General features: G+C 44.2%; 1 protein-coding gene across 1 annotated transcript; it reads left to right on the plus strand.

The window, feature by feature from the left end:
• Window positions 1–287: 287 nt before the first annotated feature.
• Window positions 288–20063, plus strand: LOC121552723. The gene is made up of 23 exons (XM_041865737.2): window positions 288–523; window positions 846–920; window positions 1039–1159; window positions 1278–1380; window positions 2196–2309; window positions 2409–2525; window positions 3642–3802; window positions 4086–4232; window positions 10851–10953; window positions 11183–11311; window positions 11425–11610; window positions 11827–12083; window positions 12256–13263; window positions 13374–13482; window positions 13831–13938; window positions 14255–15889; window positions 16003–16125; window positions 16259–16387; window positions 16532–16724; window positions 16920–17044; window positions 17186–17376; window positions 17605–17738; window positions 17930–20063. Exons 1-23 carry the CDS (start codon window positions 502–504, stop codon window positions 18160–18162), a joined length of 5523 nt encoding a protein of 1840 aa, XP_041721671.2. The 5' UTR covers window positions 288–501; the 3' UTR covers window positions 18163–20063.
• Window positions 20064–20146: the final 83 nt, after the last annotated feature.

Below are 20146 nucleotides of genomic sequence, written 5' to 3' on the forward strand. Positions count from 1 at the left end.
GAATTATTTACATTCTCATTAGGATCGACTGTCTGTTACAACTCTTTGAAATAATCTGTGCGTGCCATTTATTGTTCTATTGTCTATTTTATTTGCATTGCCTGATCATTAATCTCAAAATAATAAAATATAAATAAAGCATTGCATTGATTGCCATTAGTTCACATAATGTCAACAGCTAGGCGTCTCTCCATGTATGTCACGTTGTCGTTATCTTTCCCCGCCCTCCGAATTTTGAAGTTATAAATGAGGGCTTGCAGCATCCACTCAATGGGATTGCTCAACCGCATGATACCCGGTTCAGAATGGGCGCAATATGGCGGAAACAAGTGGACTAGATCCTAAGTCTTTTGTCCAGCCGACACTCAAATATAATGCTGTCTTTTAGATTGTTTAGTTTGGAAATATGAGCGGATCAATTCTAAATTATTTTTTCGCGTTAAGTCATACAAAATAACAACGAAGGCTTCAACATTTGGATAGGACTGTGAGAACACCACAATGAGCCGCCGCCACGCAACAGGTAAGAATCGAGTCAAGTGCACGCTGCAGCGTGAGAATTTGTTACAAAATTACGAAGTTATAATGTTGCAATTTAATGTCACGTGTGATGGTAGAGCTTTGTGTTTGTGGTAAATGAAGTGTGTAAAATGTGCCTGCAAATAAACTCTGTCCTGACGTATTATAGCGAGGGTAGTTTTGCTACTTATTGGCTGCAGTTGGGTGGGGAGGGGGTTAGGAATGCGCCGGACGCTCAGGTTTCTACAGTCAGTGGAAAAACACCAATGAAGTTGTTCCCAGGCATGTTTCTAATGTAAATATTCGTTTCCCACAAATCCTTTCAGAATTCCGAGGGGCCTCCCCCTCCCCACCGTTGCCTACAGATCATGTGTTGAACTCGGGAGCAGTGGTTTTCCCTGGTAGGCTATAATAAATACTCTATTCATTATTTGTTACAATGTGTAAAATGTAACAAAACAATAGCAAAACATGAACTCTAACAATGTGCACATGAAATGATTGGACTTCTGTCAACAGGTGCCTTTGATCAGCATGGATGTCCTCTGGTTATGTTCCCTGTGGATGCTCATGGCAATCTTTCAGATCTAAGCAAATCTGAAGTGGTTGACTTCATACACTACTTCCTCAGTTTGCACAAGTATGTACCTACAATGTAATTGTGTGTGTGTTTTTAAGAAGGATGTCAATTTAAGATGATTGCACAAACAAAACAGTTAGTCATGTTAAGCCGTACTAATACCACTTTGTTTTTATAGTAAGAAACAGGAGAAGGAGAGTTTGGTTTCAGTTGTGGCTGATTTGAGACAAGCCACTCTTACTACAACAAGGTTCATCGCTGAAACTCTTCTTCTCCTTGAGGTATCTATTTTATCATTTTGCAACAATAATTTGAGTCGGCATTTCATATTTTGTACAGACACATATTTCATGTTTTAGATGGATTGTAAGGCATTGCGTTACAGTAATGGGTCATAGTTGGTTCATAAAGTAATGTTATTTAGTACCCCTCAATCCACTTCTGCACAATTCAAAATAAGTTGATTTTTGTCTTTGAAGTGTTGACAAAAAGTGAGTCTCAGTTTTATTGCTGTGTCCAGTTCAACCACAATAATGTTGTTCAGCACTTCATAGCTCCACCTCAGATTGGCCTTTCTGGTACTCCTGTCTCATGAAGTGTTATTTTCTGATGTTGCTCTTCAGGGCTAAAACACTGAAGCTGTGTTGGGGGAGGGAGATCACATGCTGGATCATATGCCTTCAGTTATTTAATAAACTCTAGTGGAATTGCATGAGGAATTGCATTATCTGAGCTAAATTGGTTAATGTGTTTGTTTGGAAATCTGCAATACACAATTCACCGTGGTCTGTGGCTTTCTTTGTCTGATTACTTTTATCATGTTGACAATCAAATGGCAGACTGTTAATGTCCACAAACATACTAATGTGTACATTTGATTTAGTCATTTTTGATAATGGTGCAGTGAATCTTTAGGTCAGTTTGTCATCCTCATTTGTCATGGCCACTGACAGAACAGTGGTGCTCATTACAATTCCAAATCAGGGAAGGCTTTCAGTGTGCCCCACCCAAGTTGTACTACTAGAATGTGTGTGATTTTGACTTGTCATTAATTAATATTGATGAAAGTGTAACATTCATTTCTCGCCCCATCTAGTTTCATAGGAGGACCGCACACACTGTATACATAATTCAACCGAAAAAGAAAGATGTTCTGAAACTATTGTTGAAACTGCTGGTACCATCAAAGTCATATGTTGCTCCCTTTAAGGTAAGATGGGTTCACTGACTGTGAATTCACCTTTCATAGTACATAGCATGAAACTAGGATGTGTGTGTGTGGGGCTAAACATCCTTTTAATACCAACAGAGAGTTCTGCTGAAAGAGGTCTTTGACCTTTCCAACTACATTGATAGAAGCCAGTTGACTGCAGCTTTAGGAGGCTACCTGGTTTACTGTCATCGGAGTTGGGTGACCTTTATCAAGGTTTGTCTCTTACAATCAGTTACATGGACTGTATTTCATTTTATCCTGTGGTATTTTGCTTATTGGTCAAGTGAAAAGTTATGCCATTTGTAAAATGCTTGTGCCCATTCATTGGCATATAATCTCACCAGAATTCTCATGCCAGTTTTCTTTCAAAGAATTCCATGGATTACTAGTGTCACTACTCGTTCTGTAGAATAAGCACCCAAGACTTTTCTCATGATAAATCTTATGCAATACATGACTTGTCTTGTCAATAGTGTAATGTGATCTTCTTAAAAGGGCAGTCTTGTTTGTCACAGTGAGCTTTGGCGGGTAGATTATCTGGAGGTCTTAGGATCAGTCATAACTCCACTAATATGTTTAACACACGGCAGCATTGTCCTCCTCTCCCCATCAGGGGTTGATGGACGACCTCACTGGGGGCTCCTATCCTCTGCTTTTGCTGTCTGTCTTGAGGATGAAATGACTAGAGGGGGAGACTTCCGCGCCAAGCTAAATTCTTATTTATTCCACTAGTAAACATCTGTGGTAGATTCAGTTAATGAATCTATATAGAGAGATGAGTGTGCAGTCAGTGATTCAACTGCGTCATCTGTGGGGAGATCTTTCATTCATGAGTTTCAGTGATGTGGCCCCCGATCCATTGTTTGTTACCTTGGTGAAGCTTGCGCAATTGCAGAGTGCAATCAGCGGACCTCATTACCAAGTGAAAGGCGGCCCCCTCTCCTCTTGCCATTTGATCATATTCACTCATGTTCGACTGGGTATTCACCCATGTTAACTATTCATTAGTACTGCTGAGGGCAGTCTGTTTTGAGACGATATAATTAATGTTTTCGGCTACAGTGTTGTGCTGTTAGAGTAACTAAATGGACATTCTTGGCAAAACAATTTCCAGTAGATTGAGTAGGTGAGCAAACTGTTGTTTTTGTTACGGTTGTAGATTTTGGTTGTCTTTTGCCTAATTGGTTGGTGGTTGTACAACTTCGACAAGCATATGAATAATGCTTTTTTGATGCGACAGGATTTACAATTTTTTTTCCTAATCTTTTTGTTTACTTCATCTCACCCTCTGATTACCCCTCTAACTATCTTGGACTGTTGTTTATGTAGGAGATTGACTGCTTTGTCCAGGAGTTTCTCTCGGTGGTCCAGAGGCTCCCGTCCTCCATCTCCACCCTGCAGACCCTCTCCAGACAGCCTGTTCCTTCTGCCTTCACCGAGCTGAAGGCCTTCTGTTCCACCAACGAGGCCAAGTTCCAACTGCTTCGGCGGTAAGAGACTCCATTTTCACCATTGGTCTCTTTCAGTTGGACATAACAAATGCCTACTTTGGCTAGTACAGGTAGGTGTAAGCCGACATATAGCTACTGTACATGTGCTCACTTTCTAACAGTGCTTTTAATGACTTAAGTTACCTGCCTCAAGTTGCAATGCCTGTTGAAGGATTTCCTTGAACAGTTCCTTGACTCTATGGACTCTTCTGCCCCTGCAAAGGCTGAGTGACCGCGTATGTACAAACGACATGTCGAACTCTACTATCCTTGTGGTGTGTAGGGAGCTGGGGTTGGACGAGCTGCTAAGGCACTGTGAGTGTGTGGTCGAGAAGCTGCGCTACCCTGAGAAGAACTCGTGCTATCAGGCCGTGGCCGGGACGGCCCTCTTCACCCACACAGCCTTCGACATGCTGCAGAACTACAGCAGGTACTTCTGTGTGGTAGACACTCCTGAGAAAGTAAATGTAGGCAAGCTGGCATTTAGCGTTTCCTTACGTGGAGGAGTAAGGTGTGCATTTATATTTGCTGTTGAAGTGAGTACTTGCATATTTTACACAGAAAATAACTTTCTATCTAGGCAAAGCTGTCAATGGATAGCTATTATGTACAGTCGTGGTCAAAAGTTTTGAGAATGACACAAGTATTGGTCTTCACAAAGTTCGCTGCTTCAGTGTTATGAGATATTTTTGTCAGATGTTACTATGGTATACTGAAGTATAATTACAAGCATTCCATAAGTGTCAAAGGCTTTTATTGACAATTACATTAAGTTTATGCAAATAGTCAATATTTGCAGTGTTGACCCTTCTTTTTCAAGACCTCTGCATTCTACCCTGGCATGCTGTCAATTAACTTCTGGGCCACATCCTGACTGATGGCAGCCCATTCTTGCATAATCAATGCTTGGAGTTTGTCCGAATTTGTGGGGTATTGTTTGTCCACCCGCCTCTTGAGGATCGACCACAAGTTCTCAATGGGATTAAGGTCTGGGGAGTTTCCTGGCCATGGACCCAAAATGGCGATGTTTTGTTCGCCAAGCCACTTAGTTATCACTTTTGCCTTATGGCAAGGTGCTCCATCATGCTGGAAAAGGTATTGGTCGTCACCAAACTGTTCTTGGATAGTTGGGAGAAGTTGCACTCGGAGGTGTATGTATGGAGGTGTATGTACAGTGGGGAAAAAAAGTATTTAGTCAGCCACCAATTGTGCAAGTTCTCCCACTTAAAAAGATGAGAGAGGCCTGTAATTTTCATCATAGGTACACGTCAACTATGACAGACAAAATGAGGAAAAAAAATCCAGAAAATCACATTGTAGGATTTTTAATGAATTATTTGCAAATTATGGTGGAAAATAAGTATTTGGTCAATAACAAAAGTTTCTCAATACTTTGTTATATACCCTTTGTTGGCAATGACACAGGTCAAAGGTTTTCTGTAAGTCTTCACAAGGTTTTCACACACTGTTGCTGGTATTTTGGCCCATTCCTCCATGCAGATCTCCTCTAGAGCAGTGATGTTTTGGGGCTGTCGCTGGGCAACACAGACTTTCAACTCCCTCCAAAGATTTTCTATGGGGTTGAGATCTGGAGACTGGCTAGGCCACTCCAGGACCTTGAAATGCTTCTTACGAAGCCACTCCTTCGTTGCCCGGGCGGTGTGTTTGGGATCATTGTCATGCTGAAAGACCCAGCCACGTTTCATCTTCAATGCCCTTGCTGATGGAAGGTTTTCACTCAAAATCTCACGATACATGGCCCCATTCATTCTTTCCTTTACACGGATCAGTCGTCCTGGTCCCTTTGCAGAAAAACAGCCCCAAAGCATAATGTTTCCACCCCCATGCTTCACAGTAGGTATGGTGTTCTTTGGATGCAACTCAGCATTCTTTGTCCTCCAAACACGACGAGTTGAGTTTTTACAAAAAAGTTATATTTTGGTTTCATCTGACCATATGACATTCTCCCAATCCTCTTCTGGATCATCCAAATGCACTCTAGCAAACTTCAGACGGGCCTGGACATGTACTGGCTTAAGCATGGGGACACGTCTGGCACTGCAGGATTTGAGTCCCTGGCGGCGTAGTGTGTTACTGATGGTAGGCTTTGTTACTTTGGTCCCAACTCTCTGCAGGTCATTCACTAGGTCCCCCCGTGTGGTTCTGGGATTTTTGCTCACCGTTCTTGTGATCATTTTGACCCCACGGGGTGAGATCTTGCGTGGAGGCCCAGATCGAGGGAGATTATCAGTGGTCTTGTATGTCTTCCATTTCCTAATAATTGCTCCCACAGTTGATTTCTTCAAACCAAGCTGCTTACCTATTGCAGATTCAGTCTTCCAAGCCTGGTGCAGGTCTACAATTTTGTTTCTGGTGTCCTTTGACAGCTCTTTGGTCTTGGCCATAGTGGAGTTTGGAGTGTGACTGTTTGAGGTTGTGGACAGGTGTCTTTTATACTGATAACAAGTTCAAACAGGTGCCATTAATACAGGTAACGAGTGGAGGACAGAGGAGCCTCTTAAAGAAGAAGTTACAGGTCTGTGAGAGCCAGAAATCTTGCTTGTTTGTAGGTGACCAAATACTTATTTTCCACCATAATCTGCAAATAAATTCATTAAAAATCCTACAATGTGATTTTCTGGGGAAAAAATTCTCAATTTGTCTGTCATAGTTGACGTGTACCTATGATGAAAATTACAGGCCTCTCTCATATTTTTAAGTGGGAGAACTTGCACAATTGGTGGCTGACTAAATACTTTTTTCCCCCACTGTATGGCGCCGGAGAAGATGGCTGCTGTTTTACAGCCCTCTAACCAATTGTACTATTATGTGTGTTTTTCCGCGTTATTTGTAATTTATTTTGTACATAATGTGTCTGCCATAGTCTCTTATAACCAAAAAGAGCTTCTGGATATCAGGACAGCGATTACTCACCTCGTATTGGACGAAGATTTTTTCTTCAACGAGGCGGCCGCGAAGGATATCCTACAGACACCCGACAAGGCCCAAATCCCTGTCATTCGCATGAGAAAGAGACAGAGATATCGTGGACGTAGGTCGGGGTGCCTTGTAAGGATCCAACGGCAAGCGAGTAAACTGCCTCTCCCATCAAACCTATTAGCCAATCTTCAATCATTTGAGAATAAATTGATGACCTAAGATTACGGTTATCCTACCAACGGGACATTAAAAACTGTAATATCTTATGTTTCACCGAGTCGTGGCTGAACGACGACATGGACAACGTACAGCTAGCGGGCTATACGCTACATCGGCAGGATAGAACGGCTGACTCCGGTAAGACAAGGGGTGGCGGTCTGTGTATATTTGTAGCTCAACTGGTAGAGCACGGCGCTTGTAACGCCAAGGTAGTGGGTTCGATCCCCGGGACCACCCATACACAAAAATGTATGCATCATGACTAAGTCGCTTTGAATAAAAGCGTCTGCTAAATGGCTTATTATTATTATTAACAGCTGGTGCACAAAATTAAATATTAAGGAAGTCTCAAGGTTTTGCTCGCCTGAGGTAGAGTATCTTATGATAAGCTGTAGACCACACTATTTACCAAGAGAGTTTTCATCTATATTTTTCATAGCTGTCTATTTACCACCACAAACCAATGCTGGCATTAAGATTGCACTGAATGAGCTGTATAAGGCCATAAGTGAACAGGAAAACGCTCATCCAGAGGCAGCGCTCCTAGTGGCCAGGGACTTTAATGCAGGGAAACTTAAATCCATTCTACCTCATTTCTACCAGCATGTTAAATGTGCAACCAGAGGAAAAAAAACTCTAGACCACCTTTACTCCACACACCGAGACGCATACAAAGCTCTCCCTCACCCTCCATTTGGCAAATCTGACCATAACTCTATCCTCCTGATTCCTGCTTATAAGCAAAAACTAAAGCAGGAAGCGCCAGTGACTTGGTTAATAAAAAAAGTGGTCAGATGACGCAGATGCTAAGCTACAGGACTGTTTTGCTAGCACAGACTGGAACAGGTTCCGGGATTCTTCAGATAGCATTGAGGAGTTCACCACATCAGTCACTGGCTTCATCAATAAGTGCATCGATGATGTCGTCCCCACAGTGACCGTACGTACATACCCCAACCAGAAGCCATGGATTACAGGAAACATCCGCACTGAGCTAAAGGGTAGAGCTGCCGCTTTCAAGGAACGGGACTCTAACCCGGACGCTTATAAGAAATCCCGCTATGCCCTCCGACGAACCATCAAACAGGCAAAGAGTCAATACAGGACTAAGATTGAATCGTACTACACCGGCTCTGACGCTCATCGGATGTGGCAAGGCTTGAAAACTATTACAGACTACAAAGGGAAGCACAGCCGCGAGCTGCCCAGTGACACAAGACTTCCAGACGAGCTAAACCACTTCCATGCTCGCTTCGAGGCAAGCAACACTGAAGCATGCATGAGAGCACCAGCTGTTCCGGATGACTATGTGATCACGCTCTCCGTAGCCGATGTGAGTAAGACTTTTAAGCAGGTCAACATTCACAAGGCCGCAGGGCCAGACGGATTACCAGGACGTGTACTCCGAGCATGTGCTGACCAACTGGCAAGTGTCTTCACTGACATTTTCAACATGTCCCTGACTGAGTCTGTAATACCAACATGTTTCAAGCAGACCACCATAGTCCCCGTGCCCAAGGACACTAAGATAACCTGCCTAAATGACTACCGACCCGTAGCACTGACGTCTGTAGCCATGAAGTGCTTTGAAAGGCTGGTCATGGTTCACATCAACACCATTATCCCAGAAACCGTAGACCCACTCCAATTTGCATACTGCCCCAACAGATCCACAGATGATGCAATCTCTATTGCACTCCACACTGCCCTTTCCCACCTGGACAAGAGGAACACCTACTTGAGAATGCTATTCATTGACTACAGCTCAGCATTCAACACCATAGTGCCCTCAAAGCTCATCACTAAGCTAAGGATCCTGGGACTAAACGCCTCCCTCTGCAACTGGATCCTGGACTTCTTGACGGGCCGCCCCCAGGTGGTAAGGGTAGGTAACAACACATCTGCCACACTGATCCTCAACACGGGGGCCCCTCAGGGGTGCGTGCTCAGTCCCCTCCTGTACTCCCTGTTCACCCATGACTGCATGGCCAGGCACGACTCCAACACCATCAAGTTTGCAGACAACACAACAGTGGTAGACCTGATCACCGACAACGATGAGACAGCCTATAGGGAGGAGGTCAGAGACCTGGCCGTGTGGTGCCAGGATAACAACCTCTCCCTCAACGTGACCAAGACAAAGGAGATGATTGTGGACTACAGGGGGAAAAAAAGAGGACTGAGCACTCCCCCATTCTCATCGACGGGGCTGTAGTGGAACAGGTTGAGAGCGTCAAGTTCCTTGGTGTCCACATCACCAATGAACTATCATGGTCCAAACACACCAAGACAGTCGTGAAGAGGGCACGACAAAGCCTATTCCCCCTCAGGAGACTGAAAAGATTTGGCATGGGTCCCCAGATCCTCAAATTCTACAGCTGCACCATTGAGAGCATCCTGACCGGTAGCATCACCGCCTGGTATGGCAACTGCTTGGCCTCCGACCGCAAGGTGCTACAGAGGGTAGTGCGTACGGCCCAGTACATCACTGGGGCCAAACTTCCTGCCATCCAGGACCTCTATACCAGGCGGTGTCAGAGGAAGGCCATCAAAATTGTCAAAGACTCCAGCCACCCTAGTCATAGACTGTTCTCTCTGCTACAGCACGGCAAGCGGTACCGGAGTGCCAAGTCTAGGTCCAAAAAACTTCTCAACAGCTTCTACCCCCAAGCCATAAGACTCCTGAACAGCTCATCATGGCTACCCGGACTATTTGCACTGCCCCCCCCACCCCATATTTTTATGCTGCTGCTACTCTGTTAATTATTTATGCATAGTCACTAACTCTACCCACATGTACATATTACTTCAACTACCTCAACTAGCCGGTACCCCCCATATATATAGCCTCCCTACTGTTATTTTACTTCTGCTTTTTTTTTCTCAACACTTTTTTGTTTTATTTTACTTTTTTATTAAAAATAAATGCACTGTTGGTTAAGGGCTGTAAGTAAGCATTTCACTGTAATGTCTGCACCTGTTGTATTCGGCGCATGTGGCCAATAAAATTTGATTTGATGTGTTGGTACCATTTCTTTATTCATGGCTGTGTTCTTAGGCAAAATTGTGAGTGAGCCCACTCCTTTGGCTGAGAAGCAACCCCACACATGAATGGTCTCAGGATGCTTTACTGTTGGCATGACACAGGACTGATGGTAACGCTCACCTTGTCTTCTCCTGTGTTTTCCGGATGCCCCAAACAATCGGAAAGGGGTTCATCAGAGAAAATGACTTTACCCCAGTCCTCAGCAGTCCAATCCCTGTATCTTTTGCAGAATATCAGTCTGTCCCTGTTGTTTTTCCTGGAGAGAAGTGGCTTCTTTGCTGCCCTTCTTGACACCAGGCCATCCTCCAAAAGTCTTCGCCTCACTGTGCGTGCAGATGCACTCACGCTTGCCTGCAGCCATTCCTGAGCAAGCTCTGCACTTTTGGTGCCCTGAAGCTGAATCAACTTTAGGAGACGGTCCTGGCGCTTGCTGGACTTTCTTGGGCGCCCTGAAGCCTTCTTCACAACAATTGAACCTCTCTCCTTGAAGTTGTTGATGATCCGATAAATGGTTGATTTAGGTGCAATCTTACTAGCAGCAATATCCTTGCCTGTGAAGCCCTTTTTGTGCAAAGCAATGATGACGGCACGTGTTTCCTTGTAGGTAACCATGGTTAACAGAGGAAGAACATATACATATACATTCTGGAGTATATGCAAATTACCATCATCAAAATTGAGGCAGCAGACTTTGTGAAAATTTAGTATTTGTGTAATTCTCAAAACTTTTGACCACGACTGTAAGCAATGTATACAGAACTGCTCTATTTCAAGGTTCTTCATAGTATTCTGCTACCATGAGTCGTTTCCACGGGTTGACTGTTTGATTGTCTTTGTTGAAAGGATAACTGTGGCTGTGGAAAAAATTGAGTTGCTGTGGCAACAGGCCTTTTCCAAGGCCCACCTTCAGCTGCAGGTCTTCCAGCTGCGTAATGAGGCACAGCAGGTTTGTTATAATACATAAAAACAATTACTTTAAGATTCTGTTCATTAGGGCACGCAACCAAAAACATAAAAAAATGCTTTGCAACTGAAATAAAAAAAAGTCCAGTCCCTGTTTGTCAGTTCTTACATTTGGTGCCTAATGAACATGACCCAGTTGTCTTGCCTTTTTCCATTTCAGAGAGGCTTATTTAAATGTTGAATAATTTTGGTTTATTTACCTCCACTTGCAGATAATGGAACAGATTAAAAGCCTTCAGAAAGAGAAGCTCCAGCCTTACAGAATAGAGATCGCAAAAGATGCCAGAAGGGCTGAGACGTTAACATCAGAATTTGAGGCATCCATCTATACTCCTGCCATGGTAAATATAGGCTACTCTGATATTTTCTTCCTTCTAAGATGTGTGCATTGCATTAGAGCTGCTGTGTGGATCCTAAACAACACAGCGGTGGTGTTTGTCCTCCTCCTTGTCAGGCCCTGGTCCGCTGTTCTGAGGATGTGATCCACACGTTAGCTGAGATTCTGCCTCCTGGTGATGCCCAGACCAGGGAAGAGTGGGTGCAGGTTCTGGACAGACTGAAGGAGAACTTCCACTCTGCTGTAGAACTCCCTAATCAGACCCTCCGAGCAGTCTCTGACTTCTACCACTACTACAACAAAGTAGTTGTCCACTTGCACTAATGTTTTATGATTCCTGACTGTACATGCCAACTTTTTACATTATACTGAAGTGGTGATGTAATTGAACATGACAACAATTAGGAAGATTATTGAAATTACATTACATTTTAAATGTTTTTCTCCTGTGATGTGCATGTGGTTAGACATTGTCTATTTAATCTGATGTCATGTACTCCATTTCTTTCATCTCAACAGGCCAATAGTTGGTACAACATAGTCCTGTGTGAGAACTTTCTCCAAGCCCTTCTGTGGGGTGTGAACTGTGACCGCCTCCCCAAGCGGCGCCACCCGCTGGAGATGCATGGCCCTGTCCCTGTGTGGAGGCAGGCGGTCTGTGACTTCCTGAGAAATAACCCCTCCCCGGACATGGAGGAGCTGGTCCAGCTGGCTCACCTGGCCAACGTCATCCCTGACACCCAGCTGCAGCAGACTGGCAAACGGCTATCACAAAGGTGAGAAACTCCAGTTGTGTGTCAGGAAACTACTGTTGTGTAATAAGGTTTATACCACCATGCGATTTGAAATGCTTTAGTAGGGTATTAACTAAAGACTTCCATAGCCATTTGATCTGGTGACTTTTATCGAATACTTGATCAAGGTTGACCCTGCCACGTTCTCTTTCAGGTGCATGACTCTGTGTAAACTCCTGACCTGTCCAGGGGCAGTTCCTATCAACGACCTCCAGTTAGCGCTGCAGTGGCAGTATGAGTTTCTGCGAGCCAGCCACAGGAAAGGACCTGGGCCACAAACTAACCTGCCTGTAGGCAGAGGGCCTGAGGCCATTCACAGCATTCCAGATGCGATGTGTAGTCACAGTAGAACCTCTGGTTCCAGATCCGACTGCCACACTAAGGACAACATGCACAGCCACGGCTCCCCCTCCAACCTGAAGCACCATCAGGCCCCTTTGGGTACGGCTGTCTCTGGGGCTGTGACTGCTGTAGGGAAGCCTCCGTCCCTCAGCTCCTTTGACTCTGGCTTTGATGGAGCAGGAAGCGGCCACATGGAGACTGGAGCTGGGCGAGAGGGGTGGGAGGGACTGTCCAGGGTACCAGGCACCAGGCAGCCCCAGATCCACAAGGAGAACATCTCCAGCGTGTCTGACTCTGAGGACCGCAGGGAGGAGTTTGACTTTGGCTCCGTGGGAAGCACCTCCAGGGCCAGCATTCAGATCATCCCAAAGATAACTGTGGACTCGATGCATTTTGAGATCAAGCTGAAGCGGTCGGCTACCCTGCCCCAGAACCCATGGCTCAGTCTGCCTGTGGAAGACCTGGAGAACTCCTACACGGTCACCATCACCCAGAACCCATCACAGTCACCACACCCACGGGACGTCAAGAGCCCGAACCCTTCAGAGTGCTCCCACCACAGTGACCGATCATCCAACTGGTCCAGAGACCAGCCCTCACAGACAGAGGTACAAACCAGCCCTCAGAGCAGAGGGGCACAGCCCCGTATCCTGCAGGCACATGACAGCTTTGATGACTCGGATCTGAGCCCCGTTCGGAATGCCCTCTCCAGCACCATCGCAGATGCAAGAGATGGGCCCAACTACACTGCAGAGAGTGCCCCCACACTACTCTGGGATACGTATGACTTCCACAACCCCAAACAGGACACCTGTGAAAGGTAATGGCACACTATGCTCTTGTCTCCTGACTTGATCCTCATGGGTGCCCATTGTGCCTAGTAAACTGAACGCCAAGCACTCGTCTTGTTGCTGTTTGATGTGTTTGCAGGATAACCAGCTCCATGACTGAAGTCTCGTTAAATGACTGGGACCTGAAGGAGCAGGAGGGTCTCAGGGAGGTAGAGGAGATCTTGGACCGGGCAGCTGGAATACTAGAGGCACGTTGGTTCAAATGTTCAATGGATTGTTTTCATGCCGAAGCAGTAAATCGTTTGGCGCCTCAGATTTGCACTTTACTGAGATTGGTAATAGTGACCTAAACCTAGGGTTGCAAAATTCCGGGAATGTTCAATAAATTCCCTGGTGTTCCAGAAATCCCGGTTGGAGGATTCCCAGAATCAGGAGGGAATAAGCAGGAAATCTGGAATTCTCAATCAGGATTTCTGGAAAACCTGGGAATTTATTGAAAGTCCCTGGAATTTTGCAACACTACCTTAACCACAGTTGGCATAGGCCAGTAGCTTGCATTTGTAAACACTTCTCTAATTCTTTGTGTTTTTATACAGGAGGAAGAAAATGTGATGGCACAGGAGCATATGTTGGCTGTTCTTCTGAAGACTGAGAGCACGAACAAACCATGGGAATCATGGGGCAGTGAGACGCAGATAAGTGTGGTAGGTCATGATGATATAAATGTGTACCTCTAGGTCAGATCTGGATCATGGAACCATTAAGCTGGTGAACTACGAACAAAGTAGACCACTGTCCGTACATTACAAATTGGATTCTATACATTTGATTTTGTGTCTCCCTGCACATTGGGTAAGAAAGTATTGTTTTTACAAGATTGAACATAGATTTAATTTAATAATACAATATGTTTATTTTGTTTGCTGGAGTTTAAATCGTAATAGATAATCAGCTGATGGGGAATCTCCACTATTATTTTTCTGTTATTGTTAATAACAATGTTATTGTATTGTTTTCCAGATGTCCTCCTGTGACCTAAAGGCACATGGTGTCCTGGGCCTTGATGACAGTCTTGCCTCTGCTGACAATGACAACCAGAGTGAATGCAGGTCACCAGAGGCAGCCAGTGAAACTGAGGCCTCAGAACACAGCATGGGCCACAATGGACGGCTGATGGAGACTGGTTTGACTGGTCTGATGTCCCCTCAAATCAGCAGGGGAGAGTTGCTGAAGGAGCTGAGAGGACTGCACGTTCTGGATGAGCTCATCATGGAGGAGAACCTCAAGCTCCACGAGCTTCGACGGGCTGAGAAGCAGTGCCTTGATGAAAAGCCCCCTCAATCAGCGAGTTCCCGAAGTAGGAGCAAGGAGAGGCAGGTGTTTCTATTAGAACTACAGAGGGAGAAAAGGGAAGTGGAGAGGATGGAAAAGAGCCTAGATAAAGAGATGACCAAAGAATGTCAACTCAAGAAGAGGATAAGCAGAACCAGGAAAGTAGTGAAATGCTCTATAATGGAAAGGACTTCTGAACTTAAAAACTTGGAGGACCGTGCACTCTGTGATGAGCTTATATCAGACTATAGGAGCCAACACCGCAACGTAAAGCACTTGCCTATCTTGCCCCTAGACCCCATAAACTTGGATCCTAATGAATCCCTCAGTATTACTGCAACCCCATGTCCAGAGACTGCCAAAACCCCTGTATCACAAGAATTTGTTCAAAGTGTAAATGGTCAATCCCCACATTGGGACTCTAATATATCCGGTTGTGGTGATGCCATGGTAGAAGTAGACACTCCCAGCCACCATGATCTTATGAAGTCCAGTGCACCACAACAAGTCTTAACTCCACCACAAATCCCTTCTGATACCAATGAATCTATTGAAGAGGTTGGAATCCAACGCCATGAGGGTACAGAGGAGAAAGATTTAAGATCTGGGGAAGTTGTTCAAAGTTGCACACCAGAGACCACCTCCTTGACACCGGAAATGTGCCCCGAACATGGAGCATTTGACCCAGGTGCTAATGCCAACAACCTCCCTGTGCCTAAACCAAGAAAGGCATCACTTCCTGTGAATTATAAAAGTCAAGAACTCAAAATTCCAACGGAACCCATGTATAGAACTCTCTGCCCTGATGGTGATTCAGACCCTGACCCTAGGCTCGCACCGCAAGTCGTGTCAGAGCTCAACACTCATCCGAAGCCTAAAGAGCGACGCCCCAAATCTACACACAGATCTCCTAGTCCTGTTTTGAGTCCAGATGTGAATGAACACAGAAGTAACAACCACGACAAACCCCTCGCAGATCAACAGGCGTCCTTATGTAATAACCCTTTGGAGTTCCATGAACAGTCAATGCTAGACGGTTGCTCTGTGGGATCAACATTAACGCCTGTTGACTCTGACTGTGTTCAGATAGAAATCCAGACAGAAATCCACCGCTCCCAGAAATCTGAGGATGTTTTAATAACACATTTGGGGTCTAATTCTGAAGAGCTATCTCGTATGTCTGCTGAAGTAACATCTGGATCATGTGAACCAAGCGGAGCTGATGAGTGGAGAGAAGTAGAGGTCCCTGATGGGTTTCAGAGGCGTGGGACTGCCAGGAGATCACCTGTCAATCAACCCAATCACCACATCACCACCAGAGACGTAAGGCTTTAGTTGATGGGAAAGATATCCACATTATTCACCATAAACCTGATTTTATTATACATTCTCTTTCAGTTAAATGTGAATGGTTCGATTATTATTTATTTTTACAGATGAACAATTTCAAGACCGCTATTGTGCTGGACACAGGATCTGGTTTGATGAAAGCAGGGTTTGCAGATCAGGACCTCCCGACTACTGTATTCCCAAATATCATTGGGCTGCCCAAATACGAGGTAACGCAACAGCCAAGTATGTGGCATCTATACTCTGGGGCTGTGATGTTTTTCAGCAAGTGAAGGTCATTGGCCACCATAGCTTTCCCTATGTGCAGACTTTCTTTCTAATTTACATTTATTCTGGCATCAGGAAATAATGAATGGCATCTTGGAACGGGAGACCTACATTGGACACGAGGCTCAACATATGAGGGGAGTCTTGGCACTGAAGTATCCCATGAAGAATGGAATTATACGCAACTGGGATGAAATGGAAAAGGTTGGTGATATGTTGTTGACTTAATTTTATCCAATGATCTGTATTAGCTTTAGTGGTGCGTTTTAGGAGTACTGATGAAGCCATAGTATCTGGTTGTGGTGGTTTTGACCTTTGACCTCACTGCTCAATTGTGTCTGGTTTCAGATTTGGCACCACACATTCCAGCAGCTGCATGTGGAACCAGATGATCACCCTGTCCTACTGACCGAGGCAGCCATGAACCCGCTGGAGAACCGGCAGCGCATGGTGGAACTCATGTTTGAGTGCTTCAATGTTCCACTCACCTACGTGGCCATGCAGGCGGTGCTGGCGCTTTATGCAGCAGGGAGAACCACAGGTAAAACAAGCACGATTATATACTCTACAAATGTGTCTAGTCGGTTAACATATTAATTAATAATCAGTTGTATCCCAGAGTAGATGACTGTATGTTTAAAGCTCAAATCTAATACTGGTTACTGTACATCTACTATCTGGATGAATAATTGTGAAGATGGCAGATAATCATTAGAGTATCTGTTTCTCCTACTAGGTGTAGTGTTTGACTCTGGGGATGGAGTGAGCCATAGTGTGCCAGTGTTTGAGGGATACTGTCTACCTCACGCAGTGCAGCGCTGCACCCTGGCTGGCCATGATGTTACAATGCACCTTAAAAAGGTATTTGATATTAATGCATAATTATCTGTATGTATTTATGACAGGGACAGGGATTTGGTCAATAAAACAATTTAGTTCAAAATTATTTTCACTTAAACAATGCCCATTGCCTGTTCTTTGTGTTACTGTCCTGTGTCCCAGCTTCTGCAGGAGCAGGGGGTCTGCATGCGCACTTCTGCCGAAATGGAGATTGTGAGGGAGATGAAGGAGAAATGCTGCCAGGTGTCCCAGGACTATGAATCGGAGTTAACCTGTGGGGGGTCGGCCAGCAGTGAGATGTATTACACCATGCCTGATGGACAGGTCGTCCGCCTCAGCACAGAGCGGTTCAGGTAACCATCTGACCGACCCCCTGTATCCTCACTCTGAAGACTAAACACTCACCCTAATGAGTAGGGATAATTAAGTGAGGAAATTGAGACTAAGAACTGCAAGTGTTTCCCCTTGCAAACAGTGCCATTTTATTCTTCAGTTTTGATTATGGTGCTACCAAATAAGCCTTTGGATAGGCACCAGGGGTCGGCTAAGATCTGTTAATCGGTGACGTCTTCCATCCACAGGGCTCCTGAGATTCTGTTTAAGCCAGAGCTAATTGGACGAGACCATTACGGGATGCATGAGAGTATTTTCAAGTCAATCCTCAGTTCAGACATTGATCTCCGGCGGAGCTTTTTGGGGAACATCGTCCTATCAGGTACATAGTTTTGGTTTATTAGTTGCTGAATACTTGTCCACTCATCTGCCCATGTCTGCTCGAAGGCTGTGTCCCTAATGGCACCCTATTCCTATGTAGTGCACTACTTCCTGGTCAAGAGTAGTGCACTACATGGGGAATAGGGTGCCATTTGGGATACAACATAAATGTTTTTAATTTCCCCTGTGAAGGTGGAAATACCCTGCTGGCTGGACTGCCTGAGCGGCTTCAGAGTGAAATTAGAACCATGGTGCCTACAGACTTGGGGGAGTGTGTGAAGGTGACAAGCCCGAAGGACAGAGATTTCTCTGTGTGGAGCGGAGGTGCAGTGCTGGCCAACTTGTCATCCTTTGCCTCGGCCTGGATCAGCCAAGAGGAATATGAGGAATATGGCCCCCAGATTGTTTTCAGGAAGTGCTTCTGAGCTGTACTCATCTACTGGGCTGGACTCGCCTGAACTGTATGGATACATGTTCTCACACCCGTGCAATAGAGTGTAGCTCTTCAATAGTGCCAAGTTTCTACATCTGTGCTTTCTAAACCTTTTAAATTGTTTTCAATCTTTCATTACTGATGTTCAGCACTGACCCTTCCAACAATCTGGTACTTTGAGTGTGATATAAAATGTTTCTACTGATCAGACAATAGTTGGGAATGTTCAGATTTATACTTACCGTGGCATTAATCCTGACTCAAGACGTTTGCCTTCCTTAAATCATGCCTTTGTGTCAAAGGAAGATTTACTTACTTGCTAGCTATAGTGCTTGTCATGAATCCCCTGATCAGGGTCTGGCCTTATGTAAAGAAAGGTGACTGATTCTCCTCTATGATCGACTCCTAAAAAATAGTAACTGTGCCCTTGGATGGGTGTGCCTCTTTTGAAATATGAGGTTATTTTTCTACAGGTTTTCCAACCCTTTTTGCAATTTTGTTTTAATTTTTTGAATATGACAAAAGGCACTTGAACCAGGTATTTTGATGATGGTAGGGAAACCTATCGATGTTCGATTTATTTAAGGGCCCACTTGATCAATCTTCTCAGTTTCTTAGAAACGACTACGACAATGCCACAGTTCTGGCAAGGTCCATGACCAGAACTGTACGTAGTGCCCCAAATTGAATCAAGTTTGTAAGTACATTTTCCTATGTTTTTAATTTGGTTTTCTAAAGTTGTCTTGAAATAACTTAACCTAAAATGTACACGTTATATTTTCTGTGTCCACTTGGTGAAAGATGGGCTACTGTAGTTTTCCCTCCAAGACTTGTAGCTAAATCATTGCAGGTGAAGAGTTGAGAATGTACTGTATGTTAATAATGCCACCATGCCTGAATGTTAGACTGACTTTTCATTTTACTTATCCATTCGAGTTTTCCTTCTGTTGTCTTGAGGCTGCACTTAGTGTTGCTTAGGGTATGTTTCATGTCCCAAATATAAGGCCTATATTGCGCAAGTCCTGAATTTAGGGTCATTATTGAGCTGTAAACAAACACTGTTATATTGCGCATTGATCCTTTAAGCCTACGTTTTTGTTTGTGATTGGGCCCTTGATTTAATGTACAAACATCACCTCTATTCTTGACTCTGGTATGATTTGTTGGTTCACATTGTATTTATTTTCATATTTGAGTTTGCATGTTTGTTCACAGTATATTAACTTTTTTTGCTTATGAATATTGAGCAGTCTTTCAACTTTTGTTATGGATAGGTCATATCTGACTTAAGCACATGTTTTTCTATTATAAGTATTTATGTAAAAGTATTTTGACAGCAAATACCTGAACTTGAGGATGTTTTATGTTGTTTCATTGAGGCTACCTGATAGCCATGTTTGTGATGCCTTTACCATTTGATGGTTTTCTTTTACTATTCCTATGGACACGCAATTGGCCTTATTAGTTAAAGAACTTGCTGTATTTTGATCAACCAGAATATCAACCCCATTTTATTAACAGTAGACTTACTACTACCTAGTGTGATTCACTTATTACATAACGACTCTTTGATTTTGGCACACCGTTTTTGCTTGTTCTTTTAAGTGTGTTTTTAGAACTGCCATGTTTTTCTACTCTAAAGAAGTGGGGTTGCCATGTGATCTTAATCACAGGTCTTTTAAATGGAGGTCTGAAGCAATCCCTGTGGGAAATGGAAAGGCCTTATCTGAGGGCTGAAATATGGAGACTGATGAATAGTCTGCTCATTTATGTTAGTTCTTGGTGGTCAGAGGTTGAAATGAAGTCCCAGCCTCTCGGTTTCGATTGTATATTCCATGCTCGAGTCTTGCTATGATGTACTTAAACCAAGTTGTATGTCAGGTCTGTTTTTAGAATAAATATTTTTATGTATCTGAATAATGTTGCATGGTTTCATTACATCCTTCATGACAATGTTCTGCAAAGTAATAACGCGT

Source organism: Coregonus clupeaformis, chromosome 36 (assembly GCF_020615455.1).
Source record: "Coregonus clupeaformis isolate EN_2021a chromosome 36, ASM2061545v1, whole genome shotgun sequence".
Taxonomy (NCBI): domain Eukaryota; kingdom Metazoa; phylum Chordata; class Actinopteri; order Salmoniformes; family Salmonidae; genus Coregonus; species Coregonus clupeaformis.

Coding starts and splice junctions, on each gene's coding strand:
- LOC121552723 (XM_041865737.2), top strand. CDS start 502: ATGAGCCGCCGCCACGCAACAG. Junction 4,233..10,850: donor ATGCTGCAGAACTACAGCAG/GTACTTCTGTGT, acceptor CTTTGTTGAAAG/GATAACTGTGGCTGTGGAAA. Junction 13,939..14,254: donor GTGAGACGCAGATAAGTGTG/GTAGGTCATGAT, acceptor ATTGTTTTCCAG/ATGTCCTCCTGTGACCTAAA.